The sequence below is a fragment of the Antechinus flavipes genome, chromosome 3, assembly GCF_016432865.1.
Source record: "Antechinus flavipes isolate AdamAnt ecotype Samford, QLD, Australia chromosome 3, AdamAnt_v2, whole genome shotgun sequence".
Taxonomy (NCBI): Eukaryota; Metazoa; Chordata; class Mammalia; order Dasyuromorphia; family Dasyuridae; genus Antechinus; species Antechinus flavipes.
In genome coordinates, this window is record NC_067400.1 from 572,432,830 (window position 1) to 572,451,406 (window position 18,577).

Below are 18,577 nucleotides of genomic sequence, written 5' to 3' on the forward strand. Positions count from 1 at the left end.
CATTGTTTTAATTATATTGTTAAGACCCACCCACGAATATAATTCTACTTTAGTACTATAGAGAGTGTTTTGTAGTTGCATTAACCCCTACTCTTTCTAGAACCAACTGCAGGTATTAAGAGTAACATATACCTCAGGAATCTGTAAAGAGAGCTGGTAAACACTACATTGTTTTTAACAACTCTAAAGATTACAATTATTTGAAGCTTCTGTTAAAGTATTACTCTAAAACCTCATCATGAGATGGAGACAATTTTGATATCTGTAAGGAGATGCTAGCAGAGTACAATCAGATCATGGTAGAAGAGCCTCAAGCACAGGCTCAGGCATGTACTCTATTTTCTATTGTCCAATATTCAGCCTTGTTATATCTGGGAAGTCCAAGTCAGGTTGACTGACACCAACAGGTTTACCAGCAATTAATCAGTACTTTTGGCCAAGACAAAACTCATAGAGCACAGTCGCTGATCTGTCTTGACTTTAGTCTTAACATTTTAGATACATCCCCAACAAACCAAACCACTTTTTGGTTTTCAAGCGGCTTGGTCTCTGGATAGTGTGCTGAAGCTGCCAGTAGCATAGCTGCTGGGAATCAGGAATTAACCACACAAATTTCTTCAAGGATAATTACTGTTGTCTTTTCTTCTGCTTCCTCTCAGGTTCCCTTCATTCCAATTGAAAAGATTTGCCCATGAGTCCTTTCTGTTGTTGCTGATGTTTCCAGGACCATTCACTCAATTACAAACATGTGCTTCCAGTGGTAAAAGGGATTTTAGAAGTCTCCTTGCCCAGTCTCTGCCTAAATACGAATGTCATTTACAATGCCTGCAATGATCATCTAAGTTATCTTTGAAGATGTTCTAGAACAAGGAGCACTTTACTTATCTGGGCAGCCCATTCTAATTCTGAATAGCTCTGAGTATTGGTTTCAGTCTAAATCCTCCCCTTTATCATTTTCTTTCACTGCTCCTGGTGTTCTGCCCTCTGGAACTAAACAGATTACGTCTCTAGAATAGCACCTTTTAAATATCTGAAAATAGGTAACTTGTCTTCCAAGTGGCCTCTAATCTAAAGATTCCCACTCTCTTCAACTAAAACTCAGAATGATTTTGAGGCCCTTCAGATCCTTGAGGGTCCTCCTTAGATCCCTCCACTTGACACTCAGAAATGAGTGCAGGACTCCAGATGTGAGCTATCTGACTCCAGAAGCCAGAGATCCTTCATTCCAGACCACACTTCCCAGAATATAGCCTCAGGCTGCATCTATATTTTTGGCGGTTGGCCAGATCACTCTGGGCACTTATTAAGTGTGCAGTCTATTGCACCACCTGAATCTGTGTCATATAACATATGACACCCATCTTGTGCTTGACCAGTTGATTTTTTAAAACTCAGGTGTAGGATTTCACATTTACTCTATTAATTCTCATCTTATTAAGAAAGGCACAGAAATGAGTGCTAGAAAGTCTTTGTAATCAGAAGAAACCTTGATATAAATCCTGGCTCTGACACTTACTTCCATGTGAAAATGGAAAGTCATTTAGGCTGAGTCTGTTTCCTTATTATACTGAACTGCTGATCTATATTGTTATTTTAATTGTTCATGTTTTTATAGCTTATCTCTCCTACTACAATGTACCCCAAGTCCCTGAGGTAGGAGCCTGGGGTTCCCCACAGCATTTAGTACAGGGTTGAGCACAAAAGAGGCATTTTGTAAATGAGAGAAGAATGACTACTCCTGGGTCGTCCCTGGGTAGTTCCAGGCTATCCAAACATCCTCAACTCAAATTGTACTGACATCAAGTTACATCCTTCAGGAAATTTTCCTCCTTCAGAAGGGGGAAAGCAATTTGACACTTCCCAGGCATGCCTTGCTCCATGCATTTCATATACAAATATCTCATATTAAAGCAGAAAAAGCTGTCTCCTGGCAGTGGCTTCTCTGAGGACTGGTTCCCAAAGACTGGGATATACTGTTCCTCATTTAAGGCAAGTTTCACAGAGGTTAGTGTCCCTGTCTCATCTATTCATTGGGACTACATGGATCCAAGGTCATGACTTAGAGTTCCAACACCAGGAAAAGCAGCACTGCTTGTTAAGTGTGAAGCTGACAAGGAAAGCGTGAGAGTCCGAATTTACCAATGTCCAAAGGGCTGCAATGTTTTTTTTCTTACAAACTTTTTTATACCAACTTCCTTTTTACTGTTAATTAGGGTTCCTATATGTCTTCTACTGTAAAGTATTAATTCTAATCTCAGCAACTACCCAAGTCATAAAGGCAACTATTTTCTTTCACATCTGGCTTAAAGATTTTAAAATCATAGATCAAGAGCTGGAAGAGACCTTAAGAAGCCACTGTGTCCAACTCACTCACATCATTTTACAGAGGGAAAAACTGAGGCACAGAGCACTGAAGAGACTTGACCAAAGTCACAGAACTACTAAGTGTCTGAAAAAGGATTTTTAATTCAGGTCTTCCTCAGTCTAAGTCCAGCATTCTAGCTACACATAATGCAGAAAGGATGCCCACAAAGAAACACATCAGGAAATCAGCTTTTCCAGGAAAACCAAATTTCCAAAGAACAGAAATTTGGGCATACCTCTCCTCTGAAGATAGTGTAGAGGTCAGGCAGGTCATCCAGAGTCTCACATCTTCCAGGATTCATCCTCAATGCTTTTGGGCTTCTGAATTCTTCTTGTAAGCAATCAAGCCTCCTGTTTTATTAGAAGAAGGACAGAAAACAATTAGATATATTTAACCTAATGATAGATGAATGAGTTGCTAACATAACAAGCTGGTTTTAGTAGAACTACCCAATTAGGTTTAACTCTCCCAACTCAAGTGACTTAAATCTTGATTTAGTGGGAGCTAATCTAAACTGTCAATAGAGAAATTCAGTGACTTAGGACTTCCTTTTCAATTTGTATGGGACCTACAGGGAAGTCTCCTCATTGAGGGATTGTTGGGGATTTAAAAATTGTCAAATAAATAAAAGGTGTGCTAATTATTTCTAGTCTAAGGAGACTACAGGTGGTTGAAGATTTAAGAGGGAAACCAAAACCAAAACCAAGAGGCTTAATGGAATTAAAAAGGCCAGTATGTAACTAGACTAGTTAAAAGCAGCAAAGATCATCTGCTACAGAATTGAATAGGGCCTTGAAAATTATTTAAACCAGTTTACATTTAATTGAAGTCCAGAATTTAAGAGACTTGTAAAAAGCTTTTATTTAAAGAAATCAACAGATATCAAATACTTACTATATACACAACTCTATGAAGAAAAAGTGCTGCACAGATCTGTGCAGCAATACCTCCCTATTCTACAGACTAAGGAAAGAAAGGACAGATAGGAAACTAAGTGTTAAAAGTGTGTGGTGTTAAGACTAGAAAGAGTTAAAGAATAAGAAAGATCAGCAGGATTTGGAATAATAAGATGGCTTCCTGAAAGAAATGGGACTTGAGCTCAGCCTTTGAGTACTCCTCCCACAGAAAGTCTATAGCCTGGTCTAAGGATAAAAGGCCCTAACACAGAAATTACTTTGTACTTTTTGTACAGATTTGGTTTAATTTTTTTTATGGTTTCCTTTTGTTATTACAATACATTCATTTCCTATATCTCTTTTTCCACCCCTTGCAACAAAGGCAATTTTTAAAAAGCTAACCAAAAACAAACAATATGTCACATATCCAAAAGTGAATACAATATTCTATATCTGTTGCCCCCCTCATCTGCAATGAAATGAGGAACATTTTCTTTTTTTTTTTTTTTTTTAATTTTTTATTTAATAATTACATTATATTGACACTCGTTTCTGTTCCGATTTTTTTCCCCCTCCCTCCCTCCACCCCCTCCCCTAGATGGCAAGCAGTCCTTTATATGTTGGATATGTTGCAGTACATCCTAGATACAATATATGTTTGCAGAACCGAACAGTTCTCTTGTTGCGTAGGGAGAATTGGATTCAGAAGGTATAAATAATCCGGGAAGAAAAACAAAAATGCAGATAGTTTACATTCGTTTCCCAGTGTTCTTTCTTTGGGTGTAGCTGCTTTTGTCCGTCATTTATCAATTGAAACTTAGGTCTCTTTGTCAAAGAAATCCACTTCCATCAAAATATGTCCTCATACAATATCGTTGTCGAAGTGTATAATGATCTCCTGGTTCTGCTCATTTCACTTAGCATCAGTTCATGTAAGTCTCGCCAGTCCTCTCTGTATTCATCCTGCTGGTCATTTCTTACAGAACAATAATATTCCATAACATTCATATACCACAATTTACCCAGCCATTCTCCAATTGATGGGCATCCATTCATTTTCCAGTTTCTAGCCACTACAAACAGGGCTGCTACAAACATTTTGGCACATACAGGTCCCTTTCCCTTCTTTAGTATTTCTTTGGGATATAAGCCCAATAGAAACACTGCTGGATCAAAGGGTATGCACAATTTGATAATTTTTTGGGCATAATTCCAGATTGCTCTCCAGAATGGTTGGATTCGTTCACAACTCCACCAACAATGCATTAGTGTCCCAGTTTTCCCGCATCCCCTCCAACATTCATCATTATTTTTTCCTGTCATCTTAGCCAATCTGACAGGTGTGTAGTGGTATCTCAGAGTTGTCTTAATTTGCATTTCTCTGATCAATAATGATTTGGAACACTCTTTCATATGAGTGGTAATAGTTTCAATCTCATCCTCTGAAAATTGTCTGTTCATATCCTTTGACCATTTATCAATTGGAGAATGGCTTGATTTCTTATAAATTTGAGTCAGTTCTCTATATATTTTGGAAATGAGGCCTTTATCAGAACCTTTAACTGTGAAAATGTTTTCCCAGTTTGTTGCTTCCCTTCTAATCTTGTTTGCATTAGTTTTATTTGTACAAAAGCTTTTTAATTTGATGTAATCGAAATTTTCTATTCTGTGATCAGTAATGGTCTCTAGTTCATCTTTGGTCACAAATTTCTTTCTCCTCCACAAGTCTGAGAGATAAACTATTCTATGTTCCTCTAATTTATTTATAGTCTCGTTCTTTATGCCTAGGTCATAGACCCATTTTGATCTTATCTTGGTATATGGTGTTAAGTGTGGGTCCATGCCTAATTTCTGCCATACTAATTTCCAATTATCCAGCAGTTTTTATCAAATAATGAATTCTTTTCCCAGAAGTTAGGGGCTTTGGGTTTGTCAAACACTAGATTGCTATAATTGACTATTCTGTCTTGTGAGCCTAGCCTTTTCCACTGATCCACTAATCTATTTCTTAGCCAATACCAAATGGTTTTGGTGACTGCTGCTTTATAATATAATTTTAGATCAGGTACAGCTAGGCCACCTTCATTGGATTTTTTTTTCATTAATTCCCTTGAGATTCTCAACTTTTTATTGTTCCATATGAATTTTGTTATTTTTTCTAGATCAATAAAATATTTTCTTGGAAGTCTGATTGGTATAGCACTAAATAAATAGATTAGTTTAGGGAGTATTGTCATCTTTATTATGTTCGCTCGGCCGATCCAGGAGCACTTAATATTTTTCCAATTATTTAAGTCTGACTTTATTTGTGTGGAGACTTTTTTATAATTTTGCTCATATAATTCCTGACTTTCCTTTGGTAGATAGATTCCCAAATATTTTATGGTATCAACAGTTATTCTGAATGGAATTTCTCTTTGTATCTCTTGCTGTTGGGTTTTGTTGGTGATGTATAAAAATGCTGAGGATTTATGGGGATTTATTTTGTAGCCAGCTACTTTGCTAAAATTATGAATTATTTCCAATAGCTTTTTGGTAGAATCTCTGGGGTTCTCTAGGTATACCATCATATCATCTGCAAAGAGTGATAGTTTGGTTTCCTCATTGCCTACTCTAATTCCTTTTATATCTTTCTCGACTCTTATTGCCGAGGCTAGTGTTTCTAATACGATATTAAATAATAATGGTGATAGTGGGCAGCCTTGCTTCACTCCAGATCTTACTGGGAAAGGTTCCAGTTTTTCCCCATTGCATATGATGCTTACTGATGGTTTTAAATATATGCTCCTGACTATTTTAAGGAAAAGTCCATTTATTCCTATGCTCTCAAGTGTTTTTATTAGGAATGGATGTTGGATTTTATCAAGTGCTTTTTCTGCATCTATTGAGATGATCATGTGGTTTTTGTTTGTTTGGTTATTGATATAGTCAATTATGCTAATAGTTTTCCTAATATTGAACCAGCCCTGCATTCCTGGTATAAATCCTACTTGGTCATAGTGTATTATCCTGGTGACAATTTTCTGTAATCTTTTTGCTAATATTTTATTTAAGATTTTAGCATCAATATTCATTAGGGAGATTGGTCTATAATTTTCTTTCTCTGTTTTCAGCCTACCTGGTTTAGGTATCAGTACCATATCTGTGTCATAAAAGGAGTTTGGTAGGACTCCTTCAATCCCTATTTTTTCAAATAGTTTATATAACATTGGAGTTAATTGTTCTTTAAATGTTTGGTAGAATTCACATGTAAATCCATCTGGTCCTGGGGATTTTTTCTTAGGGAGTTGATTGATAGTTTGTTCTATTTCTTTTTCTGAGATGGGACTGTTTAGGATATTTACTTCTTCCTCTGTTAGTTTGGGCAAGCTGTATTTTTGGAGGTATTTTTCTATTTCATTTAAGTTGTCGAATTTATTGGCATAAAGTTGGGCAAAGTAACTCCTAATTATTGCTCTAATTTCCTCTTCGTTAGTGGTGAGTTCTCCCTTTTCATTTTTAAGACTAACAATTTGATTTTCCTCTTTCCTTTTTTTAATCAGATTTACTAAGGGTTTGTCTATTTTGTTGGTTTTTTCATAGAACCAACTCTTAGTTTTATTAATCAATTCAATAGTTTTTTTACTTTCAATTTTATTGATCTCACCTTTTACTTTTAGAATTTCAAGTTTAGTGTTTGACTGGGGGTTTTTAATTTGTTCCTTTTCTAGCATTTTTAATTGCAAACCCAATTCATTGACCTTCTCTTTCTCTATTTTATACAAATAGGCCTCTAGAGATATGAAATTTCCCCTTATTACCGCTTTGGCTGCATCCCATACATTTTGGTATGATGTCTCATTATTATCGTTTTCTTGGGTGAAGTTATTAATTATGTCTATGATTTGCTGTTTCACCCAATCATTCTTTAGTATGAGATTATTTAGTTTCCAATTATTTTTTGGTCTACTTCCCCCTGCTTTTTTGTTGAATGTAATTTTCATTGCATCGTGGTCTGAAAAGGATGCATTTACTATTTCTGCCTTACTACATTTGAGTTTGAGGTTTTTATGTCCTAATATATGGTCAATTTTTGTATAGGTTCCATGAACTGCTGAAAAGAAAGTGTATTCCTTTCTGTCTCCATTACATTTTCTCCAGAGATCTATCATATCTAACTTTTCTAGTATTCTATTTACCTCTTTGACTTCTTTCTTATTTATTTTGTGGTTTGATTTATCTAATTCTGAGAGTGCAAGGTTAAGATCTCCCACTATTATAGTTTTACTGTCTATTTCTTCTTGCAGCTCTCTTAGTTTCTCTTTTAAGAATTTAGATGCTACCCCACTTGGTGCATATATGTTTAATATAGATAGTGCTTCATTATCCATGCTACCCTTTAGCAAGATGTAGTGTCCTTCCTTATCTCTTTTAATTAGGTCAATTTTTGCTTTAGCTTGATCTGAGATCAGGATGGCTACCCCTGCTTTTTTGACTTCACCTGAAGCATAGTAGATTTTGCTCCAACCTTTTACCTTTAACCTGCATGTATCTCCCCGCTTTAGGTGTGTTTCCTGTAAACAACATATTGTAGGATTCTGGCTTTTAATCCATTCTGCTAACCGCTTCCTCTTTATGGGGGAGTTTACCCCGTTCACGTTTATGGTTAGAATGACCAATTCTGTATTACTTGCCATCTTGTTAACCCCGGTTTATGCTTTCCTCCCTTCTTTCCCCTTTCCCCCCTTCCAAGTATTAAGCTTGTGAGCACCCCTTGCTTCTCACAGCCCTCCCTTTTTAGTGTCCCTCCCCCCGCCTTAGAGTTCCTCCCCCTATCTTACCCCTTTCCCTCCCAGTTCCCGTATTCCCTTCCGCTTAGCTTATTCCTTCCCTTTCCACTTTTCCCTTCTCACTTTTCAATGAGATGGGAGAAGTTTCACCATAGATTGAATATGTCTTAAGATTTTTCACTTAAAGCCAATTCTGAAGGCAGTAAGATACCCACTATATTCATCCCCCTCCATTCTTTCTCTCAGATATAATAGGTTTCCCTTGCCTCTTCATGAGATGTGCTACCCCCACTTTACCCTTTTTCTGGTACAATGTCCTTTCCACATCAATTTCTAGAACAAGGTATACATGTATTCTTTATACATCTATATAGTCAAAATATAGTTCCCAAGATTAATCTTTACCTTTTTAGATTTCTCTTGAGTTCTATATTTGTAGATCAAACTTTTTGTTAAGTTCTGGTTTTTTCATCAGAAATAGATGAAATTCGCTTACTTCGTTGAATGTCCATCTTCTTCCCTGGAAAAAGATGCTCATTCTCGCTGGGTAAGTTATTTTTGGTTGCATACCAAGTTCCTTAGCCTTTCGGAATATCATATTCCAGGCCCTTCGATCTTTTAATGTGGATGCTGCCAGATCCTGGGTGATCCTTATTGTGGCTCCTTGATACTTGAATTGGGTTTTTCTAGCCGCTTGCAATATTTTTTCTTTCATCTGAGGGTTCTGGCATTTGGCCACTATATTCCTTGGTGTTTTGATTTTAGGATCCCTTTCAGTGGGTGATCGATGAATCCTTTCAATGTTTATTTTTTCCTCTGTTCCTATGACTTCTGGGCAGTTCTCTTTGATAATTTCCTGGAAGACGGTGTCCAGGCTCTTTTTTTCATCATGTTTTTCTGGGAGTCCAATGATTCTCAGATTGTCTCTCCTGGATCTGTTTTCCAGGTCTGTTGTCTTCCCCAGAAGGTATTTCACATTTTTCTCCATTGTTTGATTTTTTTGGATTTGCTTGACTGATTCTTCTTGTCTCCTCAAGTCATTCAATTCCACTTGTTCAATTCTGATTTTCAGTGAAGTATTCTCTTCACTCACTTTTTTAAAATCTTTCTCTAATTGTCCCATTGAGTTCTTTTGTTCTGTGGAATTTTTTTCCATTTCGCCAATTTTGTTTTTTAGAGAGCTGTTTTCTGTTTCCAGTTCACTAATCCTATTTTTCAAGGATTTTACTTCTTTATCCACTCTCTCTTTAACTGGCTTCTCCAGGCTCTTTTGCCAAGCCTCCCTCTCCTTTTCCCAAGCCTCACTCTGCTTTCCCCATTTTTCTTCTAGCTCCCTTGTGAGAGCCTTTTTAATCACTTCTATGAGGTTCATCTGTGCTGAGGAACAGACAATCTCCTCCTTTGGGGAATCACCTGGGGACTGCCTGTTTTTAGTCTCCTCAGGATTTAGAGTCTGCTCTCTATCTGTGTAGAAGCTGTCAAGGGTTAAAGTCCTCTTCAGCTTCTTGCTCATTCTGTCTATTAATCAGAGACAAACTACCAAAGAAAAACAGAAAAAACTGGAGTCTTTCTTTGGGGGGGGGCTGGGTGTGTTATCGAGCTTCCTCTACAGACTGCAGGGGGCAGCAGTGAGGCACTAGCAGGACTGTGCTGCGCCTGCGCTCTGAGATCCCAGAGCGTGCTGAGTCACTGAGGGGGGGGAAGGGGGAGGCGGCCAGGTCCTGAGGGACTCCAGCTGTTTGGGGTTGTATTCTTCAGCCCCGGTGTTTTTAGCTTCTCTGCTGGGCTGTTGACTTGCTGCCAGAGGAAAGTATCCAAACCTGTAGCGAAGCTCTCCCCGCAGAGATGGCTGCGATCACTCCCCACCTCCTCTCCCGTCTGCTCCTGTGCTCTCACTGCCGCTGCCCTCAGCCTGTGCTCGATCTAAAACCGCCCCAGCCCTCCAGTAAAGACAGACCTTTCTTGGCGGATCTCAAGGATGGCTTCTCTTGGTAACTATTTGTGGGTTTTTTTCAGTCAAGCATTGATTCAGAGGCTTGTAATGAAGTGGATAGTGAGAGAAAGCGCGGAGCTTATGCAACTGTGAGCCTCCTCTCCGCCATCTTAACCGGAAGTCTACGAGGAACATTTTCTAAACTCTTCTCCAGATCTAAGTTTGATCATCAAAATTATTCAATGTTTAGCTTTTGACTGTTTCCCCCCCTTCATTGTTTATTTTGTTTCCCTAGTTCTGCTCATTTCATTTGACATCATCAGTTCCCATGAGTCTTCCAAGTCTTTCTGAATTCTTGCTATTCATCATTTATTACAATGTAGTAATATCCTATTACATTAATGTACAATAATTTGCCTAGTTTTTCCATAATAGACGGGCACTTACTTTATCTCAACATTCATTTTTGTAAGATTTTGAGTTCCAAATTTTCTTTCGCCCTTGTTTTCCCCCTCCCTCCCCAAGATAGTAAGCAAAGATAGTAGATTATACAGTACAATTATTTTAAACATATGTCCATATTTTAGTCTGTTATGAAAGAATCAGAACTAAAGGGAAAAAGCACAAGAAAAAAATATGAAAATAGTATGCTTCAATATATATTCAATTTCCATAGCTTTTTTTCTGGTTGTGGATGGAATTTTCCATTATGTCTTTTGTAATTGTCTTGTTTTGCTCAATTGCTGAGAGCTAAATATATCACAGTTGATCATCACACAATGTTGCTGTTGCTTTGTTTCTAAGTGTTTGCTGCTATGCAAAGGACAGCTATGAGTACTGAGATATAGGTGGAAACTTTCTATCTATCATTTAATTTGGGTACATGCATAATAGTGGAATCATAAACACGTTAGCTACATTTTTTTTGCACAATTTCAAATATTTTTTCCAGCACTACTGGAAGGATATACAGCTCCACCAATATTATATTAAGTGATCTGTATTTTCATAGTTTCTCCATTGTTGACTACTCTCTTGTCATCTTTGTCAATTTGATATGAGGGGGAAAAGAGCTGTTTCAATATATTTCTCAAGTTAGTGATTTAAAACAATCTTTCTTTAGTTATTAATAGCTTGTAATTCATCTTTTGAAAACTATTTTTGCCCATTTGCTTCCTGGGGCACTAGATCCTACATATTTTTAATCTTTATATACTTTGGATATAAAACCCTGAGATTATTCAGGCAAAATTTTCTTTCTGTGGAAAATGGAATATCATGCATGGGAAAGAGCAAATAAAACACACTAGAAAAGAATTTAGAGGTTATGAGGAGAGTAATGTGAAATCAATCTACAAAAAGATTAGAGCCAAATCCTGAAGGATTTTAATTGCCAAGTTGAGGATTTTATATTTTATCCTTGTGGCAAGGTAACTGTAGTATAATGGAAAGAGTTAGTCTACAAACCATGAAGCCCTGGAGTCAGATCCTATCTCGGGACATGCTGAGTATGTGACCCTGGACAAGTCTCTCAGTGCTCCAGGCAACTTGCATTGGTGGAGGAAGTGTCCCTGAAGTCACAGATCCAGTCTCTTCCCTTATCTTAGAGGTAACAAGAAGCCACTAGTTTTTTGAGCAGGATAACAAGTTGGTTAAGCCTATACCTTAGGAATATTAAATCTGTATAAATAAATTGGAAGAGCATAGGATAGTTTACCTGTCAGACCTGTGGAAGAGGGAGGAATTTATGACCAAAGAACTAGAGATCACTATTGACCACAACATAGAAAATTTTGATTATATCAAATTGAAAAGTTTTTGTACAAACAAAATAATGCAAACAAGATTAGAAGAGAAACAATAAACTGGGAAAACATTTTTACAATCAAAGGTTCTGATAAAGGCCTCATTTCCAAAATATATGGAGAACTGACCCTAATCTATAAGAAATCAAACCATTCTCCAATTGATAAATGGTCAAAGGATATGAACAGACAATTCTCAGACGAAGAAATAGAAACTATTTATAGACATATGAAAATATGCTCCAAATCAATAATAATCAGAGAAATGCAAATTAAGACAACTCTGAGATACCACTACACACCTGTCAGATTGGCTAGAATGACAGGAAAAGATAATGGGGAATGTTGGAGGGGATGTGGGAAAACAGGGACACTGATACATTGTTGGTGGAATTGTGAACACATCCAGCCATTCTGGAGAGCAATTTGGAACTATGCTCAAAAAGTTATCAAGCTGTGCATACCCTTTGATCCAGCAGTTTTTCTACTGGGCTTATACCCCAAAGAGATACTAAAGAAAGGAAAGGGACCTGTATGTGCCAAAATGTTTGTGGCAGCCCTGTTTGTAGTGGCTAGAAGCTGGAAAATGAAAGGATGTCCATCAATTGGAGAATGGTTGAGTAAATTGTGGTATATGAACGTTATGGAATATTATTGTTCTGTAAGGAATGACCAGCAGGATGAATACAGAGAGGACTGGCGAGACTTACATGAACTGATGCTGAGTGAAATGAGCAGAACCAGGAGATCATTATATACCTCAACAATAATACTGTTTGAGGATGTATTCTGATGGAAGTGGACCTCTTTGATAAAGAGAGCCTTAATTGATCAAAGATGGACAGAAGCAGCTACACCCAGAGAAAGAACACTGGAAATGAATATAAACTGCTTGCATTTATGTTTTTCCTCCCGGGTTATTTATACCTTCTGAATTCAATTCTCCCTGTGCAACAAGAAAACTGTTTGGTTCTGCACACATATATTGTATCTAGGATATACTGCAACCCATTCAACATGTAAAGGGCTCTTGCCATCTGGGGGAAAGGGGTGGAGGGAGGGAGGGGAAAAATCGGAACAGAAATGAATGCAAGGGATAATGCTGTAAAAAATTACCCTGGCATGCGTTCTATCAATAAAAAATTATTTAAAAAAAAAAGGAATATTAAATCTGTCAGTTTGTGGGAAGACTGGAGAGGAAAGACACTGAAGGGAGATCGATTAGGCCATGCTTTACAAGCAGGGAGAAGGGAACATAAACAAGAGATGCCATGGATATAGAATTAACAATCCTTGTCAACTTAGTAATATGGAAAGGAAAGAGAAGGAATCCCTCTGAATCATTTATTAAATATCAGGGAAAAAACAAACAAACCTGTTGTTTCTTTCTTACAGGGATGTTGTTAAACTCAATTATGACAAGAACGTGAAGCACTTTTTACACCCTATAGCATTATGTAAATGTAAAAAACAAAACAGTTTTCTTCTTATTCTAGCTTTGTTGATTTTGTTTACACAAAACTTTTCAATTTCATATGGTCAAAATGATCTATTTTATCTTGTAATCAATTCTATCCCTAGATCAATAAAGAACTCTCCTTTAGGACACACAACACATCTACCACTGAATTTGATGTATTTTGATTAGTTTTGCTGAACTGCTTACTGAACCCCACCCCCTTCTTTTTAACCTATTTAAAGGTTCCTTTATAAGAGAGGATTCTTCAGTTATAGGAAGAAAGAAAGATAAATTCATAAGATGATATACAAACAAAAGATATCAATACATTTTAAAAAAAACTTTTTCTGGCCATTTTTGTGAAAGATCCATTCATTCATTTTCCTCCAATTTTTTGATGGCCCTTTACTCTGTATATTGTTTATGTTTATTTTTGTGTTTCTGTTGTTTTCTCACAACAAAATGTGAGTCCGTTATTGGCAAGAACTGTTTTCTCTTTGTAACCCCAAAGACAGGGATAATGTCAGATAAATAATAGATATTTAATAAATACTTGTTGAAAGAATGGAGAGTCTCTACAACATGCCCATAAATGGTTCTCCAATCTTTCCTGAAGAGCTCCAATGGGATGAACCTCAATCTGCTATGGCATCATGATGTCCTTTGGGATCATATTGATTGTTAGAGGGTTTTCCCTTTTGTCAAGTCCAGCTTTGCCCATTGCAGCTTGCACTCACCCCTCCTAGATCTATCTTTTGGGACCATGTATATGATACAACTTTCTCTAGGACTCTTTCAGAGGTGCTCACATCCTTCTAAGTCTTCTTTTCTCCAAGTTAACCATTTCCAGGTCCTTCAGTTGATTTTCACATAGCATGAATTCAAAGCTTTTTGGCATCCGGGCTACCCTTCTCAAGAAAACTATCCAATGACCCTCCCACAACCATCATTCCTCTGGAGAAGGGATCTACTCTCCCTGCTTCCACCACCACAACTACCACCTTCAGCATTACCATCAGAAAACCAACTGTGACCAACAGGAATTTGGAGGAAGAGACAGAAAGAAGCATGCATCAGGAAGCTAAGCCACTGCCATCTTTTTTTTTTTTTTTCTCTCTCTCTCTTTTTCTTTTCTTTCTTTTTTTCTTTTTGCTGAGGCAATTGGGGTTAAGTGACTTGCCCAGGGCCACACAACCAGCACTGCCATCATTTGGACCAACACCATTTGTCCAAAAGCCCTGAGAGGAACAGTGCTTCCCAAGCCTGGGAAGGCCATGCTGGAAGCATGGCTCCTGTAGTCAACATCTTGGGCAGCAACTCCTGGGAACTCACTGCCTTCTCTTCCCCCCAAGAAAAAACCCAAAACAAATTATAGACTAACTACCACCTCCACATATCTCTCAGACAGCAAGCTATCCCCTACATCTATCTCACAAGGGACCAACCCTTGTGAAGATGAGAACTGGAAACTAACTGTGCAGGTACTAGATCCTTTGCCTCTACCTCCTCAGAAACCATGGCTACTGAAGAATCAGAAAACAAAGCATTAACCATTAAAAACTTTGACATTAACAAACAGTGTGATTTTTATCAATGAAAATAGATGATGTGCCATATGCTTTGCCCTCTAAAGACCACTGGGTCTTTCTGTTCCACTTGTAGCTGAAATCTCTTATAAGGGCTATCTTCCTCCATTAGACCATGAATATCTTGAGACAGTCTCCTTTCTCTTCTCTTCTCTTTTCTTTTTGACCCTAGATCATCTAACATGTTGGCTAACCCCTGAAGTCTTGTGTTATTAAAAATTTGTTGAGCATGCCATTTATTCAAGTCCTTAATAAAAATATCAAATAGCATAGGACCAAGCACATAAGCAGAAAGACCCTCATCAAATAAAGTTCAAAGGAGTATGGCAGAAGGGAAATTGGATAAGTAGAAGGAGAAGGTATGGTTAACATAGAGATAGATTAAGAAAGACCAGTCTTTAAGTCAAGATGACCTAAATTCAAATCCTGTATAAGTACTAAGCAGTCACTTAGCCTCTCTCAGGCTTTCTCCTCATCCGTAAAATAAGAAAATAATAGCACCTACCTCACAGAGTTGTTGTGAGGAGCAAATGAAATAATACATGTAAAACATTTTGCAAACTTTAAACACTCACTATATAAAGTTACTACTATTACTGATGGTGATAGCAATAATAAAAACCTGAAAAAGCAAAAATTTTTCCACACCACAACACAGGGTAATGACAGATAATAATATTCAGGAAAATAAAAGTCAGTTTCAGAAGAATGTCATTGCCTCAGGATTTCTATCATTTAAGAAGTGTAATTAAAAATTACAACAGAAAGAGGAAAAAATGTCAGGGTTTCTTTTATAGTGGATTAACATCGATGTTTTTATTCCACTTATTGGTCAAAGAATACAGAGTAGGACTTCAAGGGAGACTATCCAGGTGTTTCCATTTACAGATGACATTGTACCAGCTTCACTGAAGCCATGAGAACTACAAAACCTCTGGAGAAAAAAAGTCACTGAAACATCCAAGCAATTAGGTGAGCCTCCCTCAAGGCTAAAAAAAGTGACTACCTATCACACATTGTCAACACCATGACACAGAAGTGGGGCAGGCTGTCCACTGATTACTTCCATTGATACAACTTTGATAGTGTGTTTCAGAAAGTCAATGGGCTGTGTCTGGAAGTCAGTAGGAAGGCAGAACTACACTGTATTGAGGAAAATGTTCTATCTTTCCAATTACACGCAATCGCTTGCTGCTGTAAAAGCCAATCTTCTCAAGACTAGCAACCTCCCAGTGATAACAGATGCCTGTGATTATGGAACATCACATTCTTTGGAGAATCAGATAACAATCATATCAAACTTTCCTCATCATTGGTATGATTTACTCTTTTTGTCAATGTTGCTTTGTAGGCTGTGGTTTCTCAATTTTGGCTTTTTCTTGATTTTCTTTTCATAAAAAAAAAAAAAAATCTATTTCCCCCTGATTTCCTCTTCCGGAACTATTATCTATTTATTATTATTTTTTTTTTAAAGAAAAGGTTTTTCTTCTGTCCTTTATAAGTGCTAAACATATGTGAAGGCTTTTCCTCTCCAGTCTATATCCACTCTTAAATCCCCTCCTCAACACAGTCTCCAGTCTAGCCTGAGAGGCTTCCCTGGTGTTATCCCACATGCATTGTCCCCTTAATCTTTGTTTAGGCTATTCCCATAATTTGGAATTACCTCACCCTTTCTTTCTTTTACAAATGAATCTTTTTGCTAATGAATAAGCAGTACCAAGCAAAACAAATCACACATTTGCCAGATCCCAAAAATGTCTCTCATTCTGCACCATTCTGTTGGAATAACCTCACCCCTTCCTTCCAACTTTCCATAGATGAAAGATCTGTTTAAGCCCCATCTCTTCTATAAATTTTATTGCTGTACTATTTGATGTCACTTCTTTGAATAACATTTAACTAATGACTTTTATCTTTTGTATTATTTTCAAGTTGTTTCTCACCTGAAACTCCTGTTTTCCTAACTAAGAAAGGAACTCCTTGAAGGTGGAGACATTCATCTTCAAGTGGAGGGGGAAGAATACTGTAGGAAGGAAAAACTGGCCCTTGAATCCCATCTCCATGACTTGCTGGCTGGATGTCCACCGACTTCGGGCCTTTATTGGTTAAATAGGGACAACAAAAATGGCAGTATCTGCCCCACATAGTTGATGTGAAGATCTAATAATAAAATGGATGTAAAGGCTTTGGAAATCTTCCAATGTTATATAAACATACTCTTCTGCACCTCTACTTCGTACAGGACTGAGCAGAGAATGGGCTCACAGGAGCAGTGCTGCAACACTTTAAAGAAGCTTTCTTTATGTCAACATACTCTCCCCCTAATGCAGATTACAATATTTGTATGTAAATTAGCTATCTTTGATGAATTTTTCTGCCTTAAAAAGGGTATCACTTAGAGGCCAACCTTCTAGTAATGAGCTGCTAATGCACACAGGAGATTAATAGTGAAAATCTGAAGCCTCCCCAGTTTATTAAGATCAGAGTCAAAACTTCTGCTGATTTGCCACTATAAGAACCTTGGGGTAATTAGGAGTTACCAGAAGAAAATGGTTAGGCAGTTCATTACAATTTGAGAGGCAAAGCAATGCCATGGACCTTTCACTGTCTCAAGTACTTGACAGCTATTTGACACTGGGAAAGGATGTCATTTTGCCTCTGTCTGCCTCAATTTGCTCACCTGTAAAGTGAATAACTAAAACAAATGACTTATGTTGGATTTGGAAGAGGGAATCACCCAAGTTCAGAATCCACTTTGAACGTTTATCAGCTATGTGACACCATGGCGTACTAAAAAAAATTTAGTCTCAGGAGTCAAAAACACTGAATTCTAATTCCAGCTCTGCCACTTCTGTGTGACATAGGACAAATCATCTGATTTCTCTGGGACTTAGTCTTCCCCATTTCTAAAATGAAGGGTTTAGACTGTGTGCATTCTTAAGATAAGGTTTAAATCTATACTAAGGTTCTCTGCCTACAGAGCTTCCATCTCTTCAAATGTAAGGGGGGATATAATAATATCAATAGTCTTTACCTAGTGATGAGGCTCAAATATAAGATCAAGAAAGTCCTTTGTAAAGCTTAAAGCACAAAGTAAATATCAGTTAGAAAGGCTCCTGGCTAAGCACCTTCATGACAGATGGATCTGAACTCCAGTTCTACATCAGACACATACTGGCTATGTGGCAATGAGACAATCACTTACATATTCAGTATGCCAAACAACTCTGGCTGTGACCAGTGGATCAAGTTTAGTCAGGAAGACTGGAATTCAAATACTGCCTTGGACATTTAGCAACTGTGTGACTCTGATCAAATCACTTGACCTGTCTACTTCAATATTCCCATCTATAAAATAGGGATAATAATAGCCCCTACCTCATAGGATGGTTGTGAGAAGTGAACAAGATAATATTTGCAAAGTGTTTGGCGAATCTTAAATGTGCCATTTAAATGCTACCTATAATTATCGATCCCACTATTTTAAATTATAGGTAAGCTGTGTTTTGTACATGGAAGAAATCACAGGCCTGATATATATATTTAAAAATCTGTTGCTGTTATCATACTACACCATAGATGTTGGTTCATTATTTATTACATAGAAGCAGTGAACAATCTTAAGTTTCCAAAACTCATACATAGTCCTTATTCTATCAGTATCATGTCATAAGACATGACGGTCTTGTCAGGTAGGTCAAGGATTATTATCCTCATTTGACAAATGAGAAAACTTTCCAAGATCATACAACTATGCCATACCT

At 37.4% G+C, this 18,577-nt stretch overlaps 1 protein-coding gene across 1 annotated transcript in view; it reads right to left on the reverse strand.

The window, feature by feature from the left end:
• Positions 1 to 18,577, reverse strand: part of ZCCHC17 (zinc finger CCHC-type containing 17) — a 58,720-nt gene that overhangs the window by 31,944 nt on the left and 8,199 nt on the right. The window contains exon 2 of the mRNA XM_051987975.1: positions 2,601 to 2,715. Coding sequence (XP_051843935.1) covers positions 2,601 to 2,666 — 66 coding nt within the window. The 5' untranslated portion in view covers positions 2,667 to 2,715. The remainder of the gene's footprint in view (positions 1 to 2,600; positions 2,716 to 18,577) is intronic.